Source organism: Hyperolius riggenbachi, chromosome 4, assembly GCF_040937935.1.
Source record: "Hyperolius riggenbachi isolate aHypRig1 chromosome 4, aHypRig1.pri, whole genome shotgun sequence".
Taxonomy (NCBI): Eukaryota; Metazoa; Chordata; class Amphibia; order Anura; family Hyperoliidae; genus Hyperolius; species Hyperolius riggenbachi.
In genome coordinates this window covers 130261573-130286971 of record NC_090649.1, presented here as the reverse complement: position 1 = coordinate 130286971, position 25399 = coordinate 130261573, and the positions used below count along the sequence as shown (strand labels likewise).

The 25399-nt window shown below is 42.4% G+C and overlaps 1 protein-coding gene across 3 annotated transcripts in view; it reads left to right on the top strand.

Annotated features, from left to right (window-relative positions):
• The window catches only part of SCLY (selenocysteine lyase), a 56839-nt gene extending 49218 nt beyond the window's left edge, over positions 1-7621 (top strand). For all 3 annotated transcript variants that reach the window (XM_068280672.1, XM_068280671.1, XM_068280673.1), the window contains one exon: positions 5658-7621. In XM_068280672.1, the coding sequence (XP_068136773.1) occupies positions 5658-5850 (193 nt within the window). In that variant the 3' untranslated portion in view covers positions 5851-7621. The remainder of the gene's footprint in view (positions 1-5657) is intronic.
• The last annotated feature ends 17778 nt before the right edge of the window (positions 7622-25399 follow it).

The window sequence follows — 25399 nt, the reverse complement described above, 5'->3', positions numbered from 1 at the left end:
GACACCTTTATTTCCAAATACAATATTGTCACCTTACATTGTACTAGGAACATAATCTAAATATTGTAATAACCAGGATGGATAAACAAATAACATTTGTGAGTTTAACTTATAGTTAAGTTTTCACTTATTTTCCCTTTAAAATGCATAGAAAATAAGTTAATTACTAAACAAAATTATCACACACTAAAAGCCTTATTTGTCCTGAAAAACTACAAAATATAGATAATTTTGGTTTATGTTACTGGCTATCATTCAGGGCTGTGGAGTCGGAGTTGAGGAGTCGGAGTCGGGGCAATTTTGGGCACCCGGAGTCGGAGTCGTTGATTTCATAAACTGAGGAGTCTGAGTCCAGAGTCGGATGATTTTTGTACAAAATCCACAGACCTGTTAAGTATTAGACTAAGGAGTGGGAGTCGAGGAGTCGGAGTCGGGCCATTTTGGGTTCCCGGAGTTGGAGTCGGAGTCGTGGTTTCATAAATGGAGGAGTCTGAGTTGGAGTCGGAAGATTTTTGTACTGACTCCACAGCCCTGCTATCATTTGCTACATTATCGTTTATAGATGAGTTGGATGGAGGAGTCACTGTGGGGCTATAGAGTCACTTACCCGAGGGACCAATGGTGGCTTCCTTCCCAAATAGGGTGTATAGGCCAGCACTTGGTCTAGTTCAGTCCCATGTTGTGCCTAGGTGTATCTTCTTGTTGAAGAAAAATCTTAGATGGTTTACCATTTATGATTTAGTAGATTTATCTGCAGTTGCAGAAACTGTTATATTGTTTAAGACAAGTCCAGACGGAATGACAGACATTTGTTTACAATGTCACCCCTTAAGGTGATTTCCATCAACTCCAAGGGGTTAAACATACCAGAGAAGAGGAGAATCCTCCTTAGAGACATGTGGAAACAAAAGGCACAGGTGGTCCTCATCCAAGAAACACATTTCAAAAGCTCTACCATTCCCAAATTAACGGATAGGAATATTCCCATCATATATACCATATTGCAAATCGACTTTGTCACACTACCTACTGTCGGATCACAATCAGAGATTGGTATCATATCATATTCTGATCATGCACCGGTGTGGTATCCTTAAACTGTCAGGACAAATGTAAAAAACCTTTTACGGGGTGATTAAACCTATCCATGTTACAGGAACAAGCTGCAATGGAGCAAATTGATGAAAAGTTGTGAGAATATTTTCGAATTAATGATACCAGGGATGTGTCTTCTCCCATACTCTGGGAGACACACAAATGTGTGATTAGAGGGACTCTTATGAAAATAGGCTCTAAACTGAAAAAAGAAAGGGATGAGGCAATTATTAAAGGGGAACTGAAGTAAGAGGTATACGAAGGCTGCCATATTTATTTCCTTTTAATCAATACCAGTTACCTGGCAGCCCTGATGGTCTATTTCTCTGCAGTAGTATCTGAATAAGACCAGAAACAAGCATGCAGCTAGTCTTGTCAGATCTGACTTTAAAGTCTGAAACACCTGATCTGCTGCATGCTTGTTCAGGGGCTATGGCTAATAGTATTAGAGGCAGAGGATCAGCAGGGCTGCCAGGCAACTGGTATTGCTTAAAAGGAAATAAACATGGCAGCCTCCATATACCTCTCTCTTCAGTTCCCCTTTAAACAACTGTAAAAAAAAAACGGCAGCTAGAAAGCAGACAAAAGCAATCCCTTGCAGAAAACTCCCTACATCCTCTTTTAGAAGCTAGGAAAACCCTTCAATGTGATGCTACAAAATGGTGCCAAACAGGCTGCACACAGGTGTCAAGGCACATTTTTCATACATGGGAACAAACCTGGGAAACTGCTGGCCCGAGCAATTAAACAACAACACCAGAAGTCATATGTGGCACAAATTGTTCACGTGAATATTACACCAAACTATATAACCTAAAAACAGATTCTGGCGAGGACCTAGGGGAGGGCTCCAGGGCTGAGATAGCAAAATATCTAGTGGAAACAGGAATGCCAAAGTTAGATGAGGACATGATTAAAGATATAGAAGCCCCCTTCTCTGAAACCGAAATTTCAAAGGTGATCTCAGAAATAAAATCAGGCAAGGCACCGGGACCTGACGGGTTCCCGATTGAGTACTTTAAAAAGTTTAAGAGCATACTGGTTCCCTACCTCTGTAAAACATTGAATGCACTAGCTGAAAGATCTGAAGGAGTTACACTCCCCCCTCAAACTCTAGAATCTCACATCACAGTAGTCCCCAAAGCAAATAAAGATCCTGCGACTTGTAGTAGCTACCGACCCATCTCCCTCCTTAATGTAGACCTGAAGATATTTTCCAAGGTAATTGCTAATAGAATAGCAGAATATATGGGGCATTTGGTTCAAGTGGGATCAAGTGGGATTCATACAGAGAGGCTAGAGATAATACCATCAGAGCCATAGACCTCCTCCAGTTTGCCCGGTCACAGAAAATACCATGTATGTATGTTGCTCTCTACAGACGCAGAGAAAGCTTTTGACTGGGTAAGCTGGAGGTGGATAAGGTAGGTATTAAATTTCATAAGAGTGGGAGATAGGATGTTAGCCTGTATAGACGCCCTTTACTCCTTTCCATCGGCCCGCATAAAAGTTAATGGAATTCTGTCAGACCCCCTGGCAATTACCAATGTCACTTGTCCCCCCTGATTTTCGCCTTAGCCCTGGAGCCTTTCCTATATGCCATCTTGGACTCAATAAAGATGTCACAGAAATTGATGTTGGGACGTCAACTCATAAAGTGGCTGACAGATACACATACATCTGCATTGATGTGTCACCGCCGTGGGGAAGTCTATTAGGTAATAATCTGTGCACATATTATCACTGAAGCTAACACCCCCCCTTTGCCTGTAGTGAGTGCTAGGTGTGTAATGCAGTCCAGTTATTGGAGCTCTGCACATCAATGCAGATAAATCATTCAGGTATAAGTTCACCCCCCCTTTTGCCAGTAGTGAGTGCTAGGTGTGTGATGTAGTACAGTTGTTGGGGTCCGCACATCAATGCAGATAAATCATTCAGGTATAAGTTCACCCCCCCTTTTGCCTGTAGTGAGTGCTAGGTGTGTGATGTAGTACAGTTGTTTGGGTCTGCATATCAATGCAGATAAATCATTCAGGTACAAGTTCACCCCCCTTTTGCCAGTAGTGAGTGCTAGGTGTGTGATGTAGTACAGTTGTTGGGGTCCGCACATCAATGCAGATAAATCATTCAGGTTCACCCCCGTTTTGCCTGTAGTGAGTGCTAGGTGTGTGATGTAGTCCAGTTGTTGGGTCCGCACATCAATGCAGATAAATCATTCAGGTACAAGTTCACCCCCCTTTTGCCAGTAGTGAGTGCTAGATGTGTGATGTAGTACAGTTGTTGGGGTCCGCACATCAATGCAGATAAATCATTCAGGTTCACCCCCGTTTTGCCTGTAGTGAGTGCTGGGTGTGTGATGTAGTCCAGTTGTTGGGTCCGCACATCAATGCAGATAAATCATTCAGGTATAAGTTTTGTTTGAAAGCGCTGCTATGTTTCCTGCTGTGCAAGTTCAATGTAAGTATACTAGTGGCCAGCTGCATTCACTGCTTCAAATTCACTTTCAAAATTGTTAGATTAGAATTGGCACATAATCTGCATCTGTTTTGCATTCAAGGCATGTATTTAGTTCCGGAGGGGCTTTGCATTGCCTCTGTAGGCTTGCAGTTCGGATGCATCCTTGAGCGCTGTCACTTATCTGTCTGTTATGCCACAGTCTTAACCAGGGTTGTTGATTGTAGTAGACACGGGAAATATAAACAGTGGACGAACATGGAAAACGAGATGTCAAAATGCAATTTAACTACGGTAACCCACTTTGCTCTATAAAATTGCCTCCTTAATGCAGACATACAGTACAGACCTTCCATAGATTGCGCCGATTCCCGGACATGTCTCCATGGCCCTCACCTATGCTTTCTCCAATGGATAACCCAAACATGCCAGGACACTGTGGAGTTGGAAAACAAAATACATGGGCGCAGATTTCGGGCCTAACATTGACTGCATTAATCCATCAGGGCGACTGGCGATCACTAAACGACCTTAAACAAATCTTTTCCAACCCGGAACTTGATTGGTGGGGTTTCTTTCAAATCCGATATTTCTTCAGAAGGGAGGGAATCAAACCTTCACACTTCAGACAGAAAACGGAATTTGAACGCCTGTGTGCGGGGGAGGGCCCAATCAAGAAAGCATTATCTTAAATATATATTTTACTAATCGAGCAACAGAATCAATCAATTCCACACTTTGAAAAATGGGAAAGAGTTCTCCAGAAATCTTTCTCTACACATCAGAGAAGGAATATATGCATTTTTACTCATAAATCCTCCTTATCCTCTCGGATACAGGAAATAAACAACAAAATCCTGTCACATTGGTATTGCACGCCCGTTAGACTGCACAGCATATTTCCAAATGTAGATGATAAATGTTGGAGATGTAAAGCCGCTTCTGGAACTCTGCTACACATACTATGGGAATGTCCTATTCTCAAAGATTTTTGGGCTAAAATAGAGAGACTCCTTAGACATGTAACAGATAGAGACACACCACTTACACCAGAGTTCTATTTGTTGCATCACAATGAATGGTCAATGAAGGCATATAAACGATTGATAGCAAGACACATATTAAATGCCGCCAAATGTCTACTAGTGAGAAAATGGAAGGCAACCACACCACCCTGTTCCGCAGAGATTGTGACAGAACTTAACAACATACGCAGAATGGAGGATCTAGCTCATATTGCTCTAAACAGAGAGGAAGTGTTTCGTAAAACCTGGTCATTTTGGGATGTATTCCGGGAGTCGGAAGATTTTACTAAAATACTCGAGGGTATTGGGTAGGATGCTTCATCATACTGTATATCTGCATAAACTCAGATTGGAGCCTTACATTACACTATTTGGCTGCCAAGGAGTGATGGAATTCCCTTATTTTCTTCCATTATATTCTAACTATTCAGGTATTCTGGACGTGTCACCACTGTTCATTGATGGTTTTGTTTTTTTGCTTTTTTTTTATAAGGTTTATTTATTTCTCGAGCAGGTCTAGCTTGTAACCACTTAGAGGAATGTATACTGACCTGATCCGAGAAAGATCTTTTCTATTATTCTTTTAACTGATAAAAATTTTAGATTTTTGTGCCAATGCATTATGGGATATAGAAATATATAATAAGAGCAAACCTACGGTCAAAACTATTGATGATTTCAGATAGAAAACCATTTTTGTATGTGTTTACATCAGGACCTACAGTTTATAATGTCGTATATGTACTAAAACCAGGTTGTTGTGTCAAATGAAAAGTTTGTAATTACTATATCCTTGGAATAAGATGTACAGTTCAGATCAACTGTTACTTATGTAATTGACATGAAAATCTTAAATAAAAGAATATTCAAAAATATAGATCATTTAGGTGTGAGAAATAGTAACAACGTTATTGGCGAATGAAGGGGGGCAGCGCTGATATGTGAAAATTGCTCTTGTCATAAAGTGGTTAAGATAAGATACTGGGTAGATACATTTCAAAATTAAAGGTATTAATAAGTATTTCCATGTGTTGCTTTTAACTTGTGTATCAAAAGTCTTGCCTTTTTTTGAAATCCTTGCAGCCCTTCCGGCATCCTTCTGAGCAGCGGAGTGCCCCCAGAGGCTGCACGTGGTGCTGTGCGACTCAGTGTCGGACGAGAGACAACTAAAGAGGATGTGGATTTAATTGTTAAGGATCTTGAACAAGCAGCACAAAGACTGGAAGATAAAACTAGTAAAAAGGATCTGAAAACCAAGAAGGACCCAGAGAGATAATGTGTATACAAATCCCAAGTGCCAAGATATGAGGGGATTATAAACTGTTTTATTAGGAACCTCCAAAAGAGAATATGGCAGTTTCAGCTTGATATTTTCTTTTATATTAGGCTGTTTCCCACTTGAGCGGAGAATGGACATTTTCTAGTTTGCTATGTTGGTGCGCTCCACAATTTTTATCTATCCTCTGTTGTAATCCAAAACGGGCCTGCTGCACTTTTGCTCGTGTCACACCAAACACCATCCACAACAATAATTCTAAAAAATAAAAATGCGCTGCCTTTAAAGAGTCCACTATGAAATACTTATGTCAACTCGATCAGTCTCTACTTATAAAATGTCTTCCAGAAACTGCTTCAAATCTTCCAATCCAATTTCCAGCTGTGTATGACCTCAAAGATAGAAACCAAAACATGTCATAGCATAGACCAGTGATGGCTAACCCTGGCACTTCAGATGTGGTGCAACTACAAGTCCCATGAGGCTTTGCAATACTTTGACAGCTCTAAGCATAACTCATGGAGGCAGAGGAATAATGGGATTTGTAGTTTTGTCACAGCTGGAGTGCCAAGGTTAGCCATCACTGGCATAGACGGTAAATGCATGTATCCGGAGTCCCACCACAAGTCTTAACGCCGTGTCAATTTATCTCATCAGCACAACGACACTGTGAGCGTACCTCTGTGCTCATACTGTGTATAGGGCCACCCTAATCTTGTGCCCCCCACCAACAGGGACCCGGCTCTCCTGGTTCAGTGGCTGCCCCACTAGTAATAAATTCCAACTTCCAGATCCAGACGCTTTCTACAGCCACCCTTCCTTCACTGCTCAGACTCAGAGTTCAGCTCCTATCTCTCAGTTCTTATTCGCCATATTTGCCCTTTAGGTCAGGGCTTTCTTCTTAGCTTGCTGCAGTGGTGTAGCTATGGAGCTGAGGGCCCCGATGCAAGTTTTACATTGGGGCCCCCCAAGTACTCTATACATAACAACTGATGCGGCGCACCAAAACCTGCCAATGGCAACTACAGTGTCAGAGGTGCAAGAAGGGGATGGGTAACAGTTTGTAAATGATTACCACTATTCAAAGCATTTATAAAACAGATTATTATGGGCACAGGAACAATAGAGAGCTTATACTGTAGTTGAGGGAGGGCCCTTTTGGGCCCCTCTGGCCCAAGGGCCCTGATGCGGTCGCTACCTCTGCACCCCCCTATTGCTATGCCCCTGGCTTGCTGTTTTTTCCCTTTTTATACAACAAATTCTCTACTTTTCTAGTTCACACCAAACTCATTCTGATTTTATAAACATATGGAAAATGTATAGTGAACTGCTTGAGACTAATGGGCAAATAACAATAGCAATAATATTTTTGCTGTGACCTGCGTTATACAGTCTCAAAGCTCGGGAAAAGAGGTGGGTTTTTAGCCTTTTCTTAAAGCTGTCCAGAGAAGGAGCCTCTCCCACTGATTGTGGAAGCGAGTTCCATAGAGTAGGGGCTGCATAGGAAAAGGCCCGGGCACCAAATGTTAAGTGTATCCTGGGAATAACCAGCTTCATCTTGTTGGCAGAGCGGAGGGTCAGGGTGCTTGGAGGGGCATAAAGTTCCAATAGATCCGCTATGTATTTGGGTCCCATGTGGTTTAGAGCCTCATATAAGCAATTAAGGCAGAAGCTGACAGGACTACTGAAGTATGTGTGGTTAGTTGTATTTAAATATGAATGTACAACTAGGAAATGTATATAAAGAAGAATAAAATGGTCCTAAACACAACCGTCAGTTATTTTCTGTTATTTTGTTACCTGTGTAGCCACCCTCCTCTTGAGAAGAGGCCAATTCTGGTTAAATAAAAGAGTGTTTTATGATGGGATTCATCCAGTAATGCCCTTTCATAGTAACTAATTCAAAGTCAAACTCTTGCTGAGATATTTGTTCCAAATGCAGGTGAGCAATAAAGAAACATTACTGTCTCCAGTCTGCTGAAAGGTGCTCAGTAATATTTATTTGTGCACCTGGTCACCCATATCCTCTATACTATTGACTACATTTGGAGACAGCAGTAAGAGTCGCCGTACACCTACAGGCCCCTTTTACACGTGCATTGCATTCATGCATTGCATTATCCTGTTTTACCACAGGGTAGCGCCACGACAATGCAAGTAAATGGGGCTTACCGTGTTGTGCCGGAAGTGGTTAACCTGCTGCAATCCCAATGCACAGCCTGCAGCACGTTGCTGCATGATCCATGCCTACCACACGGATTATGCAGCAATGCAAGCTAATGGGCAACACAGTAAGGGCCTGTTTCCACTACACGCAGATTCTGGATGGAGAAAAACTGACTCCAATGATAGCCTATGGGCCTGTTTCCATTAAACGCAATTTTTCTGATACAGATTTCCCATAGGCATTCATTGAAGTCAGTTTTCTGCCTCCAGAATCCGCATGTAGAGGAAATAGGCCCTAAGTGTAATCAATGGGGCATGGTGGGTTGCGGCACAATCCCAGTAACGTACTTCCTGCCCAGCAGGGAGTAAGTTACTGAGTGGGGGGCGGTGATATGCAAATGACTGTTGGCACATTCTACTGCAGGGTCATATGAGTGAGGTTTTATGTGGTGCGATGCGTCAGGATCACCGGTCAGTCTCAAACAACACAGTGGCATCAGGGAGATGGGCTTCCCAGGTGTTTCTTTCACCACAATACAAATGCAGATACTTCTCTAATTTTCTCAGTTTGTCACAGGATATAGAAAATCACAGAGACAGTGGAGTATTTGCTTTGTTGCTGGTGATTGAATAGACTCGCTGGAGTAAGAGAACGGTTCTATTGCAGTGTGCAGCCCTTTTCTTGTCTTAGACCTCACATCTCCACCAGTGAGACTTATTCACCTGAAGATTCCTAGAACCTCATAGGGCTGGTACCTCCCCCTCCACATCCTTACATTTGGAATCTTGGTGGGCCTACAAATACCTGCAAACTTGACTACCTTTTCCTCTGCTTTGGCGTAGTGCAGTTTTCATGTCACCATCCCTTTTTTTTTCCAACACGTTGATCTCGACTTGCATCTCACACAACTAATTTGGTGTAGATCAGGATGTTGGTTCTTGACACTGATGGGTAGGACTTTCCCGTTTGGTCTACTCATTCAGGTTGCCCAGGGAACTAGTTCCAGAATTTGTCAGTTTTAAACATTTTAGTCATACTACCGTAAAGCCTAAATTTCAGAAATATTTTTTATTTAAAGGACAACCGAGGTGACAAGATGAGATAGACAAGTGAATGTACAGTGCCAAGCACAAAAACGACTATGCTGTGTTTATTTTTTTCTTTCTCTGCCTGAAAGAGTTAAAGGACAACTGTAGTGAGAGGTAGATGGAGACTGCCATATTTATTTCCCATTAAACAATACTAGTTGCCTGGCAGACCTGCTCATCCATTTGGCCCAGAAACAAGCATGCAGCTAATCTTGACAGACCTGACAATAATGACAGAAACATCTGATCTACTGCATGCTTGTTCAGGGTCTATGGCTAAAAGTATTAGAGGCAGAGGATTAGCAGGCCAGCCTGGCAACTAGTATTGCTTAAAAGGAATAACAAATATGGCAGACTCCATATCCCTCTCACTACAGCTGTCCTTTAAAGAGAAACTCCAACCTAGAATTGAACTTTATCCCAATCAGTAGCTGATACCCCCTTTTACATGACAAATCTATTGCATTTCACAAACAGACCATCAGGGGGCGCTGTATGACTGATTTTGTGCTGAAACCCCTCCCACAAGAAGCTCTGAGTACCGCGGTACTCTGGGCAAACTGCCACAATGTAACAATGTTCACAGACAGGAATTAGCTGTTTACAGCTGTCTCTAACAGCCAAAACAGCTAGGAGCAGCTACATAACCTGCCCACAGTAACAATGTCACCATGTAATACATGTCAGAATGTGAATCTGGGAGAGGAAAGATTTTACAATGAGCAAACACTGACTAAATCATTTATACATAATTATGGTAAAAAATGAAGCACTTTTTTTACTACATTATTTTCACTGGAGTTCCTCTTTAAACATCAGGTATTCAAGTGACAGTTTCTGTCCGGGTCGGGACTGGGTCAGACTATAGCATAACCCTCACTGATAAGGAATTACAGCCATAAAACACTTTCCTGCCAGTAAATGTGTTCTGAGAGCAGGAAAGAGATGAAAAGGATCAATAGTTCATAAATTTGAGCTCTGGCACACTTCAATCCATGTGTCATTGAGCAGAGACAATGAAACAGTAAAAACCTAAAAACTAGATTTAAATATAAAATAATCCTGTTGGATATCTAAAAAATGACAATTTTAGGAGAAGGAGGACAGATAGTACAATTCTTTATCTTAGTAGTTTATTTTCGCCTCAGATGTCCTTTAAGCTTTGTATAGTGTGGATAGTGAATATTGTCCTGGATTTTGGCTGTAATCAATGTATTATATAACTGTATAAACAACAACCGAAAAAAAAATCAATTTACAGGATTGAGATGGCACCACCTAGTGGCTATTTCACAAACTGTAAGCATGTACCAGAAAAGTTACACCTGCATTGTAAAAATGAGGCCTCTTACAAGCAGCTGAAAGCAGTGCATTCACCACCTGTCAGCTGCTCCCGTGCATCATGTGAGTGCCTGCAGCAGCATATGGGTGGTTCTACACTGCCCAATAGTCAATTGCAAATAATTCAGAGTTGATGCAGAATTATGCAAATTTACGTGAAAATGAAGCTGAAGCGAGTTCTGATTGCTCCGGTTTCAAACCACATAAATGTGCATACAGATTTTGCATATGTCTGCATCAACTCAGAATTATTTGCCTCTGATTGACCATCCTTTTGTGAATCTCTGGTGTGCATGGGGTTACGAGCCCTTCCATAGGAATGCATTCAATAGCAGCCAGTAGGTGCTCAGTGGCCGGCAGAGTGGAGACATTTGTGATAGAGGTCTTAGGCGTTGTGAACCAATGTGAGGATGATATGGAGGCTGCCATATTTATTTCCTTTGAAGCAATACCAGTTGCCTGGCTGTCCTCCTAATCCTCTGCATCTAATACTTTCAGCCATAGACCCTGAACAAGCATGCAGCAGATCAGGTATTTCTGCCATTACTGTCTGAACTGACAAGATTAGCTGCTTGTCTCTGGTGTTATTCAGACACTGCTGCAGGCAACTGGTATTGCTTAAAAGAAAACAAATATGGCAGCCTCCATATCACTCAAGTGCTGATAATGGCAAAAGTGATGATTGGGTGTTAGGGGTAAGTAATGATATCTATGGGCCCTTGTAACGAGGCAACCTAGTCTGGTTACCACTTTATAAATGTGTTCAGCATTAAAGTGCATAATCACAATGGTAATATGGAAGCCCTTTTTACACTTACGGTGTCACATTGTGTTGCAGCACTCTCCCGCAGTGGCATTTAAGTCTATGAGACATGGCACACTGCTTGCGGTGCAACGTGATGCGATATAAGTGCTCGGGGCGCCGCAGAAGTGATGCACAAGCTTCAGTGGGTCACCCTGCAACTCCAGGAAGTGCATTGCAAGTGGCATTTTAATTTTTTCCTTCGATTAGACCGCGGCTACAACAGGCGGCGCAGTGTGATTATTCCAAATCGTACCGCTACTGAAGTGCACAAGTATAAAAGGACCCTAAAATTACACAGAAAACGTAAAGGAATCCTTCTACAGAACAGTGTGTTCACCCTTTCATGCCTGGTACACACCATGCAATTTCCCATCAGATCTCGGGTTGAATCGATCGTTTTTGACAGGTCAGATCTGATTTCCGTTGGTGTTGTTTTTTAGTCAACTTTCTACTGAAGTGAGTGGAAAATCGATCAGAAAAACTTTGTGATCTGTTGGAAACTATCAAGCTGGTTAAGTGAAATCATGCCTTTTTAAAGAGCAAATTTTAAACATTTTTTTGATCGTGCTGACTTGAAGGTGGATTTACTTCTTAAGATTACATTTTATGGCATTTTAGATGCACTTAATACCAGTAGCAAGCTTAAAGAAAGCCTAAAGTAAAAAAAAAAAAAATGTAACTCACCTGGGGCTTCTGCCGGCCCCCTGCAGCCACCCTGTTTCAGCGCCGTCACGGAACGATCCCCTGGTACCCCGCAGTAACTCAGTTTTGATTTTGGAGACTGAGCCAGTCGAAGACCACTGCGACTGCGAGATTTTCTTGTACTGCGCTAGCGCAGAACACTCCCCGCGGTGGGAGCATGATCGAGGACGCGCACGGCCAGGGCTGTGCATGTGCAGTGTCCATCAACTAGCTCAGTCGGCGAAATTGAAACAGTCACTGCGGGGGACCGGAGGATGGTTCCATGATGGCGCGGGCACAGGATGGCTGCAGGGGGCTGGTAGACACACCAGGTGAGTTTAACCGTTTTGATTTTTTTACTTTACAGTTCCTTTAACAATGCTACCGTTTTTAGCTGTTCCTGTGTTTTTTGTTTTGTTTTCAGTGCAGCATGGCCCAGCCTCTAAACCCCATACATACTGTATGCAATGAGCTTCTGTGCCTGGTATACCGCTGTAGAGAAGTTTACCTGTAAAAACTGATTGTTGAGAGTATAAAATGCACAGTCCACACCAGTCAGCTGGAAAGGGCTCTTATACATGTGACTTGTCCCTCACTGCGCTTTATCATTTTATTTTATTCCTAATTCAAACTTTATTATAAAGGGCAGTTTATTTCTGCAGCAAATTAAATGGTTATATAACATTTGCCTGACATCAGACAATAAAAGGAAACAGACACTGCAAGTGTCCTTAATCATTAATGGTTACTTGACCAATATTGATTCCCTAGTAACTGTGGACATCACACCTGTGCAAGGTAATATTACTAGGGCGCCTGCTGACAGAGCTGCTTACTGGCTGGGCACTATCCACCAATCAGCTCTGCTGGTTAACAATGAGACGTCCCTGCAATGCATATTGTAACTGAGACTCCTATGTGATGCTACAAGCTAAGTACTTCCATTTGTATGTATTGTAAAGTCAGGTATTGCTTTCCTAGAACATGATTCTGACCACAAACTACCATGTCACTTACCAAGCTGCTAAAGTTTCCTCATTATCCCCTAAACACTGGAACGGGTTTTGTTCTACACATTTTCAGCTCTGTTTGCATTTGTGTAACGACTATGGTTCGCTTATGACCCACAGTTCTATTATATCCAGTTAACAAGACATTATTCTTCTGGGATATCAGTATGAGGCTAGGTTCTTAGCCAGGGCACTATCTGCATGGAGTTTGTATGTTCGCCCGTGTCTGTGTGGGTTTCCTCCGGCCACTCTGGTTTCATCCCACATCCCAAAAACATACAGAGAAGTTAATTGGCTTCCCCCTAAATTGGCCCTGGACTACGATACATGCACTACATGATACATACATAGACATAAGACTATGGTAGGGATAAGATTGTGATCCCCTCTAAAGGGACAGTTAAAAGGAACCTGAAGTGAGTAAAATTATTTAAAATAAACACATGACGTAGCTGCAAATGAATATTACATACTAACCTCACCGTCAGTTCCTCTCAGAGGCTCACCCTTTTCTTCTTATAGTGATTCCTTCCAGTTCTGACAATATTTTGTCAGAACTGAAATATACCAGTTGCTGTCAGTTACAACTGAATGTGCAAGGTAATGTACATGTTTTCCTATGGCTCAAGTGGGTGATATTACAGTTTAACAGCGTGCTGACCAGGAAGCTGTTATGGGGCAATGACCATTTTTAAAATGGAGGACGGAGAATTCTATTGATCACAGTGGACAAATGGGACACAGGAAAGGAGAAAGAGATTGAGGAGAAGACTACATACACAGGAGGTAAGTATGACCGGTGTATGGTTATTATGACTTTTTATTTTCAGTTCAGGTTCTCTTTAAGTAACAGGACAATATACTCTGTACAGTGCTGTGGAAGATGTCTGCGCTGTATACTGGCCATGGCCTAGGGTGGCTGCTGCCAAGATGAGGTGAAGCTGAACATGGAACAGGTGGTTGGTGAATGTATTTAGCATGTGTATGGGACAAACCATAACCTTTTAACTGTAATTGCTCAATCTAAACTTCCCCCTACTCTCTCACCTTCCTCTTAGGGTGAGTACAAATACACAGTTACTGTCACCTACAGAGATCGGGATTCAATCCCTCAGGTGACAGCTCGAGGTGACAGTTCTGTTGTCATGATGAGGGAAGAAAGGATGACAGAGCAGCGCACGACAGAGAGGCTTCCAGCGGGCAGATAAGAAGGGGAACAATGTGCTCAGCGGAGATGATTTGGCACTGCAGATCTGTCAGCGACGCATTGGGGTAGGGGTACATATACTACAATCTCAGCAGAGGAAACTTCCCTCCTACTCTATGACCACATACTAGCCCTACTTGGTTTTCATTCTCGGACGGCAAAATAGACGAGTTCCAATGCCCAGTTCATGTCCTGTAATCAGTAAGTGGCTAAGCTATATTATGAGGGTCATCTGAAAATTAAAAGCTGTTTTCAATCACTCAATTAAGGAAACACTTTATTTTATCTTAGGCACAATGGGCCTGATGCACAAATGTCCAGTAAATGTGTTTATACCGTTAAAATTGCCATACGCCACAGCAAATTTACTAGACAAACTGCATTGGTATCTTCCAATCATTTCTCCACATAATTACCTCCTTTATTTAAGCATAATCACATAATTACCTCTTTTATTTAGGCATTTATAATTTATTTTAATCCCTTTATTGCAGTAGCAACATACTCCTTACCTACGGGTTAAAGGAATTGAGGGGGAGGGCTTCATGTTAATGTTGCTGAGCAAATATTTATTGGTATTTACCTCTTCAGGACTACACTAAAGACCAGGCCATTTTTTGTAAATTGGGCCACTGCAGCTTTAAGGCCAAGCTGCAGGGCCGCACAACTCGGCACACAAGTGCTTTCCCCCCCCCCCCCCCCCTTTTCTCCCCACCAACAGAGCTCTCAGTTGGTGGGGTCAGATCGCCCCTGGAATTTTTGTTCGTTTGTTTCTATTTATTTGTTTGTTTTTTTAATAACATTTTCCAGTTGTTTTTTTTATATTTACATATTTCCCCCTCCCCCCACCAGCCAATTCCCGTGATCAGCTGTCATAAGCTTCAGCCTATGACAGGCGATCACCGCCGTCTCAGGAAGGGATATCCGTGTCACACCGCTGTCCCCAGTACAACACTGCTGTAGATCGCAGTGCTGTACACCCTAATTAGACAGCGGTTTCGCCGTCTAACAGTCTCCGAGCTGCGATCGCCACAGGGGAGACTAAAGGCTCCGCTCCGCCTACCAAGCAGAAGATGCGCATGCAGCCTGCGTGCGATCTCCTGCAAACTGAAGCCCCAGGACTTTACGATTGGCATTAGGCGGTCCTGGGGCTGCCACCGCGGCCACGCCCGTCGGCGTGACGCGGTCGGCAAGCAGTTAATGGCAATAATAAGAAAAAAAATGAAAAAATTCATTATTTCTCGACCATTCATTGTTTTTGGCCATTATAGTTTTTTTTTGTTTTTTTAAAAAACTTTTTTATTTCCATGGAAAAAGTCAGAAAAAACAAAGATGTACATTTGCATATGATAGTATCAGACAAAGGTATATATTCCAGGGTAAATACATTCGAGCACAGGCCCAAGCAGTTATTTAGGAATGTACAATTCTCTCAAAATAATGCATCTGACATTTCCATGGGTTTTACCCCCTATATATATCTATATAATGCTATATGACAGAAAGCAAAAGTGAACATAAAGTTAGACATAGATATATCCCCTCTTAACTTAACCCACCCACCCCTTCCCCCAAAAAAAGAACGCTTAGCCCTGCATCTCCTCTTGCTGACTCCGGTCATATCGGAGTCAAGGGGACCCAGGGCTTCCCACCACAGCCACTTCTTCACCTTACAAGTATTAGGTATATAGAGTTTAGGTCTAGATGGCACTTTACACTTAAAGGGCCGAGAACATGTGTGTTAAATTTTAGATCATAGATCATCATCGCTAATTTCTAAAGGTCCCAGGGAGCCCGCAATTTTCCCCCTCAGATACTATGACGTATAAGTAAAAGGTCTCATTATTAACTTTATTTCTGCCTTAGGAGCGAATTGGGTGATGAATGGTCTCCAAAGTTTAAAGAATGCTTTGGTGTTGGCCTTTTTAGCTTGTTCTGCATTAAACTTGGCAATATATAGTAGTTTGCGCATCAGGTCTAGAACCTGTTTCTGTGAGGGAATTTCCGAGTGTATCCATAAGTTCAAAATACACTTTTTTGCCGCTAAGAAAAACATATGCTCCAAGGGCTTCAAAGGAACTGGTTTCGATGAACTCTGTAGGGGGATGCTATGAAATATATACATTATCGGGTCTAGAGGTCTTGTAAGTTTAGTTACCTTGGACGTGAGTCTCCACACCCCTTCCCAGAACTGTGTAAGTTTTGTACATGTCCAAAGTAGGTGATATAAATCTGGCGAAGGTTCTCCACATTTAGGGCATGCATTCAAATAATGTGTGGGCTCAATTGTTTTTTTAAAATTAAATGCGTAGTATCCCTTACAGATTATTTTTAGCTGCATCTCTCTCCACGTCTCCCCTATCATCACCTGCCTGATATTTTGCCAGCCCTGTTCCATTAATGTAATTAGTTCCTCCTTCTGACATCCCAAGGACTGGGCCCAATAGCTTAGGTATTTTGGAGGGTTCTGATCAAGTTTAAAATGTCTTATTTCATTATATAGTTCTGAGATCGATTTTTTTTCTTTTAAATTACCTATCAGTTTAAACAAATTATCTTGGTTTGGTAATGAACCAGATTGACCAAAGATGGATTTGAAAAAATGTCGAAGCTGCATATACAGGTAAGTATGAGTATTAGGGAGACGGAAGCGAGAGCGCAGCTCTGGAAAGGTAAGTAATGTCCCTCTTTGATTTAAAACTTGCGAAAGAGATAAAATTCCTCTATGTTTCCAAAATCTGGCCATCGCCCCCCCCCCCCCCCCGGCCACCCGGAAAAGAGGGAGAGGACCATAGGGGCATCAAGGGGGAGAGATGGCCAGGCAAATTAAGAAATTTTCTCGTCTCCCTTCAGAGCAATACAAGTATCCCTAAGTAGGATATTGCGTTTAATATGAGCTGGGAGTTGAGAAATCCTAACGTGTAAAATTCCTGCAAGAGACCATGGTGTTACCAATTGCTGTTCCAGGGTGGTATTAGTGAAAAAGTCCGTGTTTCCTAACCAGTCTCTGCAATGACGCAAGAGAGCAGCTACATTATAGGCTCTGAGGTTAGGAAAGTTGGCCCCAATGGCAAGTAGCGGCCTCTGTAATACCCTCAAAGGAATTCTGGATCTTCTTCCTTGCCATAAGAATATTTTGAAGGCCTTAGTTAGGGCCTGAGTATCCCCATGCCTGAGCAGAAGAGGTAAGGTTTGCAAAGGATATAGCAAACGTCCGAAGCTGATCATTTTTATAAGATGACATCTTCCTAATAGAGAAAGCGGTAAGTTTTTCCAGGTGTTTAGTTCAAATAGCACTTTATTTATAATAGGGGTAAAATTTAACCTATACATCTGAGCAGTATCCCGTGAGAAGTGTATACCCAAGTATTTCAAGGAAACACTTGGTATTTGAATTCCCAAATGTAAGGCAGCTGTCCTCGTCTTTTTTGTGTCATTAATGTGGTTTGATAGTATCAGCATTTCAGATTTTGTTTTATTGATCTTAAACCCAGTGAATGTCCTTACCTGGTCAAAAAATGTAAATATATTATTAAGATCCTTTTCTGGGTTATTTAGATAAATTAAAATATCGTCTGCAAATAGGGAACAAAACAGTGTCGTGCTTTTTACTGTGATTCCTTGGTATAAAAACCCTTGCCTAAGATATGTCGCCAGGGGCTCGATAGCCAGATTAAAAAGTAACGGGGATAAAGGACATCCCTGGCGTGTACCTTTTTGTAGGTAGATAGGAGAAGAGGCTACCCCCTCGACTATAAGCTTAGCTGTGGGGCATAGATACATGGAGGAAATATAATCCTGAAAAGAACCCTTAAAACCCATGGCAGACATTACCTGATGTAACCATTGCCAACTAACATTATCAAAAGCTTTCTCGGCATCCAGGGACAAAATCGCCCCCGGATGCCGAGAATTGCATGAAAGCCTGTTATACTCTAAAACTGTCATCACCTTTCTTACATTAGATACTGCTGCCCTGCCTTGAACAAAACCTACTTGAGATGACTCAATCAAATTTGGTAATAGAGTTGCCAGACGATCAGCTAATATTTTGGACATCAATTTGATGTCGCAGTTTAATAAAGAGATAGGTCTGAAAGACCCTGGGTCAAGTGTGTCCTTATCCTTTTTCGGAATTAATTTTATATAAGCTTCATAACCTGTTTGAGGAAAGATTTTTTTTTATCAAAAACATAGTTATAAAGTTTTGCCAGGCATGGGGATATATGTTTTTTCAATCCCTTGTAAAATTCCAGGGAAAAGCCGTCCGGGCCAGGCGCCTTGCCATTTGGACCATCCCTCAGCAGTGTAAGAACCTCATTTTCCATTATTGGGGCATTAAGGAATTGAATGTCTTCGTCCAACAGCTTAGGTGATTGTAATTTGCTCAGAAATTCATTTCCCTTAGTCATATCATGAGGGGAGCTGCTGTATAGGTTCTGGTAATAATCTTGAAAAATCTTAATGATTTTTTTTGACTCAGTCTGAACCATTCCGTTGGCGTCCCTTAAGTGCGTTATGTGTTGAGTACGTCTTTTACCCTTAGCAATGTTGGCCAGTAATTTTCCGGATTTGTTTCCGAATTTAAAGAAGGTCCAGTCAGAACGAGATCTACACAACATGGCATATCTGTCATAGCAGAGGTCCAGGGCTGCCTTGGCATCCAGCCAGCTTTGCCTGGACTATTCTGTCATATCAGATAGGTATTCCAAGTATAAGTGTCTGGCTCTGAGGGCTGCCTCTGAGTAAGCTATACTATATGCGATTTCTTTTTTCTAGCACTGACATATGAGATTATTTCTCCACGGAGCACTGCCTTAGCAGCTTCCAAAAAAGTAAAACATTGTCTGCATGTCTGTAGTTGTTTCTCTGGTAGTCCAACCACCAAAGTTCCAGTTGAGCTAGAAAGTCTTCATCATGTGCCAGCTGGCTAGGAAATCTCCAGCTAACAAATGATCGCTCATTGGCCGAAGGCAGTTGTAGGATCAAAGTCACAGGGGCGTGATCCGAGATCACAATATCTGAGATCTCTGAGGTATTTACCATTCGCATAGTATTCGGGGAGACAAAAAACAGGTCAATACGTGATAGTGACTTATGAGGGGGTGAATAAAAAGAGAAGTCTCTTTGCAGTGGATGGAGAAATCTCCAAGCATCGATAAGACCTGTGACTTCAACAAATTCAGCCAAAGAGCGGTCATTTTCATTTATTCTATACTTTGTCTCTGTTGGGTCCTCATAGCGCCTATCTTCTCTGGCATTAACCACCCCATTGAAATCCCCCGTAACTATTAAATTAGAAGATTGCTCATCCTGGGCAATAAGGGATGCGGCAGTATCCAAAAAAACACCACTCGGTGAGTTAGGACAGTATACATTGAGGACTGACAGATGGTAGCCTCTAATATTTAAGCAAACCATAACCCATCTACCTTCAGCTGAGTCGAATTGCTGCTCCTCTACTTGGCATTGGAGTGATTTGTGAATTAAGATAGCCAGCGCCATTGTTGTTTTAAAATAAAACGTAAAACTGTGGATAAAAGCCACACATTTTATTTGCCCGCTTGTCCTGGTTATTGCAACATTTACATTATATCCCTAGTACAATGTATCGTGACTATATTTTATTTGTAAATAAAGGTGCATTTTTTCAGTTTTACAACTGTCACTAATCACAAGCCCATAATTTAATAATAATATATATACCCTCTTTACATACATATTAAAAAAAATGTAATCCCAGAAGACTGTAGGTGTAATTGTACAATTTGGCCACAAGATGTCCTCACGCATTATTTCCTATTGCGTACAATAAGTGCCTGTGTTACTTCAGAAGTGATTAATTAATTAATTAATTAACATCTCATTAATGCCGGCGTTCACGTGGATTGCGATCGGCGGTAGGAGTGGTGGAAACAAGCGAGCGGGAGGGAGCGCGGTGCACCATTTGATAATGATCACTGGTTTTGAATAAAAACAGTGATCATTCTCACCGGACAAGTACCGATTGGCTTGGGGGACTTTTGTCCCCTGCCACCAATCCCCCCTGTCGCCGGGACCATCGCGATTCTGGGCTTCCGCCCGCACGAAGGCGTGCACAGCCCGCAGAGTGCACGGACGTGAGTCCCATGTCCCTGCAGCCACAGCAGCACCAGCCGCGGATGTGAGACTCATATCCGTGCGGCTGAAGTAGTCAAACAGCTAATGTCATATAGTGTCATATAGCCAATATTTAACATTATTATTTATACCCAGGTTTGTGACTGGTTTACTCTAAAGTGGTCCATAATGCTCCAGCACTTCAGCCTATGCAGCACATGGAAAAGCTTTTTATTAGTGACTCAGAAAGTGTAACATTTCCTACTTGTGTCAGGTGGTATGTACTTCTTCTGTGTGGCAAGTGGTGGTTTATATTTAGATGGTAATGACTTGCTCATACGATAGCGTGAAGAGAGAAAGAAAGCACTGGTTTGATAAGATATAGGAGCAGGAATTCGCTTACACTCTCTCAGACTCATTGTACCCTCTTGCTGAAGATCTTAGATTGTCCCTTTACAGTGTAACCCAACCCACATGTCCTTATGCTGCTGCACCACTCAAACCTCATCATCTCTTAACCACTGAACAGCCGCACAAGCTGGAAACCAGAGGATGCTGCAGGGAGCAATGTGAAGAAAGACATCTTGGCGCTAACTGACTCCTTATATTCATTATCTAATGTTGATATCCAGTTGGCAGGACAACTGATATGAGACGCCACCCAGCAATCAATCGGGGAGGGAGGTAGAGGGGATTTTGGAGCACTTTTAACACTAAATGCAAAATAGTAAAATAATAGATTCACAGCTGATAATTATATTAGCCCAAAAAATGTAATATGTAGCAAAAAACAAACATCAACAATAATTTACAGCATGCAAGATAGTACTAGACAATACAGCACATTAAAGAAAGCCTGTAATGCCAAAAAAATGAGTTTGCCTGTGCCGTCTCTGAACAATCCTCCGGTCCTCCATTATGGCACAGTTTTGTTACTGCCAACTTGCAAGTCGATGGCCACTGCGCCTGCGCGGCCCTTGTCCTCGTTCGCGCTCCCATCGCTGGGAGCATCCTGCGCAGGTGCAGTACAAGAAAACCTCGTACTCTGCCTGGACACAACGACGCTCCCTGACGCAGCCAGGGCCTTGCAAGTGCAATTGATGGCAAATTGCAGTAGGGAAACTGAGCCGCGACAGGGGACCAGAGGTACGTTCAGAGATGGCACAGGGAGGCTGCAGGGGGCTGGCAGAAGCTCCAGGTAAGTGAAACTCATTTTTTGGCACATTACAGGTCTCTTTTAAAATGCAGGGCAAAGAGGCAACGTGCAAGCCATGCCAATGTATTAATGCTGTGCAGCATAATAGCTGAGCTATAGCCGGCTCATACACCATATACATGCACATTCACCCTATTACAGGTTCATGGGATTCGGTTCAATTGACTGGGACTATGCAGGTTGTGGGAAATGAAATCACAATGTAAGATGATCCAGTAAAGTTAAGGTCGACAAGTGCTGACTACAGACAGATCAGATCTCCCCCAATTCGTAGTGAGGCTTCGTGGGTACCCACTCAGTGACCGCAATGGGAAACGCATATGATGGTGTCAGACTTTCAGGCCAGCAAACCGTCAACCGTGGATAACCCACTTCCAATGTGGTCACATCAAACATCAGGCTATGTGGCCAGTGTGCAGTGTGGTGAGGCCCACCTATGCACTCTTAAAGAGACTCTGTAACAAAATGTTCAGCCTTATTTCTTCTATCCTATAAGTTCCTATACCTGTTCTAATGTGGCCTGTCTTACTGCAGCCTTTCCTAGTTGCACAGTGGCTGTATTATCTCTGTTATATGATCTAATCTTCTTTCCTCTGACGGCTTTGTCGGGCTCAGGCAAGAATGTGCAGCTCTGCTTGTGATAGGATAGAGGCTATACACACCCTCTCCACGCCCCCTGCAGGCTGTGCGTGAGTCACAGACTGAGCTCCTCTCAGCCTATCACATGCCATGTCTTTTGTTTGTAAACACTGCCTAAAACTGGCAATTACAAGCCAGGATTGCAGCAGGGAGTGGCAGAAACAGCACAGAGGGGCGCAGGAGAACATAATGAATAGAATGGTATGCTTTTTATTGTAAGAATTTTAGAGTACAGATTCTCTTTAACGCCACCTGAGGGCCAGGGCTTATGCCAGTGTCTTGTTTACTCGACGCAATGCCTTTTTCTGCAACCAAACAGGAAAACACTTGGCATTTGTTTCATTCGTTATGTCGTTGCATATCGCTTTTAAACTCCTAGGGGGACAACTAAGTACTGAACGTAGCTGATAGTGTCAGGGACAAGTCGATGGGATCTAGTGTAGCATTTACATGAAAAATGCAAAAAGCCGTAACCATCATACAAAAAGTGCTTCCATTCAATGAAATTGAGGTTAAACAGTTGTGATTTGGGGCCACAGAAAATATTACTTCTGTTTTTTTTGTATCAGAAATACTGTAGGTGCTATTTACTTGATGTAGGGTGGCAGGGTGTGAAAATCCCTGGGAGCTGTCCATGGCCATGCACCTTACTGTAAATACAATTCATCCTGTGAACATTTTAATGTCTCGTTTCAACCTCTCATTTAAGTAGCAATATGACAGGCCTGGCAAACAGGTACTCAGAGGTCAGATTGCTGGGGGACTGCCAAATTTCCAGCTTAAATATTAATGAGAACAAAATCACTGCCAGACAGAGGCTGATTCACCATCCTTGGTCACCTTGTTCCCGTCACTCACTGTGCATCTTCCTGATATCTCTGCAGTGTGGCGTCTTCTTGTCACTGTGGAGATACCTTCATGTTCTGTCCTCTCCTTTCAGTGACAATTGTGAAAGGGCCCAAAGTGCATTAAATATCCATGCATGTCACTGATGATAAATGATCACATTACTTCTTAAATTTAACAACAAATACATTATTCAATTCAGTGCCTTTGTTACTGATAGCTCACTAAATTCTTTATTATGCTTTTTGGTACTCCGCAATAGCGATGGTCAATGAGATGCAAATCGTTCTGAGTTGATGCAGGATTATGTACACTCTGCGGCCAATGCAGCTCGAAAATGGATACATCAAATCCTGCAGAAGTAGAATTCAATTACTCAGGTTTATTGTCATGCTGCATAGATTTGCCTACAAAATTTGCATAATCCTGCATTCACTTGAAATTACCAGCAGCTCATTGATCATATATATATATATATATATATTTTCTCAAATCTAATAAATCCTGTAAACAAAAAGCGTATGATTCATGTACGAAGGATCACCCAATTTATGTACCAGATTTCGAAGATTCGAGATTCGAAAGATACAAGAATCTTTTTGGATTAGGATTCGTCCCATCTCTAATTATATCTTTTGATGATACAATGCTGAAGATATGACACTTTGAAAGAATATAAAGTAGTTGGTGTACAGCACAAGTCAAAATTCTGTCCAATTAGACATTTTCCTTCGCTGAGGTCATGTTACTCATTAGAGTTACAAGATCTTAGGTTGAATGGAGATAAGGGGCTTGATTCACAAAGCGGTGCTAACCTACTTACCACGTCTAAAGTCTTTAGACGTGCTAACCAGGGTGCTTAGTAGGTTAGCACCGAATTTCGGAATCAAATTGCGCGATAAGTACCGCGCGCAAAGTTTTGCGTGCGCAAAGTCCTATGCGCGCGCTAAGTCCCATAGGCTTTAATGGGCACATCGCGCGGAGCACCCTGCGCTCTGTGCAGTGTGCACGTAAAGTTTTACGCGCATAAAGTTTTGCGCGCGAAAAGCTCGTTTAGACGTGCTAAGGGGGTTTTCACAGGCGTGCTAACAGTTAGCACCGCTTTGTGAATCAAGCCCAAAGTGTGTAAAATTTGTTGTAAAAGCTCTCACACTCTCTTATACCAGTCACTGGAAGTTCACCATGGCACCTCATGGCAAATAACTCTCTGAGGATTTTAAAAACATAATTGTTGCTCTACAAGAAGATTGCCAACACCCTGAAATGGTGGCCATGACGATACTGCGGTTTAACAGGAAAGTGGGAAGTGGAGTGCACATGCTCAGTGTCATACACAGGTATTGTGTTTTGCAAATAGACATAAGCGCTGGCAGCATTGCTGCAGAAGTTAAAGGGGGGGGGGGGGGGGTTCTGCCAATGCTCAGACAGTGCATCAAATTAGTCTGCATGGCTGTGGTCCTTGAAGGAAGCCTCTACTAAAGATGATGCACAAAAAAGCCAGCAGTTTGCTAAAGGCAAGAAAGCTAAGGACATGGATTACTGGAACCATGTCCTGTAGTCTGATGATACTAAAATAAACATATTTGGTTCAGATGGTGTCAAGCATGTGTAGCAGCAACCATGTAAGGAGCACAAAGACAAGTGTGATCTGCTTCCAGTCATACATGGGGGTGGTAGTGTCAAGGTATGGGGCTGCATGAGTGCTGCCAGCACTGGGGAGCTACTGTTCATTGAGGGAACCATGAATGCCAACATGTACTGTGACATACTGAAGCAAAGTGTGAGCTCTTCCCTTTCGAAACTGGGCAGCAGGGCAGTATTCTAATGTGGTGGTGACCCCAAACACACCTCCAAGATGACCACTACCTTGCTTAAGAAACTGGGGTAAAGGTGCTGGACTGGCCAAGCATGTCTCCAGGCCTAAACACTATTGAATATCTGTAAGGCATCCTGAAATGGTAGGTGGAGGAGTGCAAGGTCTCTAACATCCACCAGCTTTGTGATGTTGTTATTGAGGAGTGGAAGAGGATTCTGGTGGCATTCTGTGATCTCCATGCCCAAGAAAGTTAAGCAGTGCTGGAATCTAGTGACATCTAAAGCACAGAGCACAGAGGCGCTTGGCATAGTACCAGTCCTGTTTTTGTATATGCTCCATCTTATTGCCTGAGGAAGCGGGTCACTCCCGCGAAACGCGTTGTATTTTACTGGAGTATGTAAATAAATTATTTTGCTGAAAACGATCGGCATTTTCTTGTGTCTGGCCGGAGGAGGTAAGTCCAATACTACCTACTTTTTTTTAAACGTTTTAGATCTTTTTATCCTTTTGGTGCCTCTGTATCCATACTACATCATATCATTGATAAATTGCATACACACGTCCAATTTTCATTGGCCAATTTTACCACCTCCATGTAATATTAGAGCCAAGGTGTTTAGGTAAGCTCTCATAC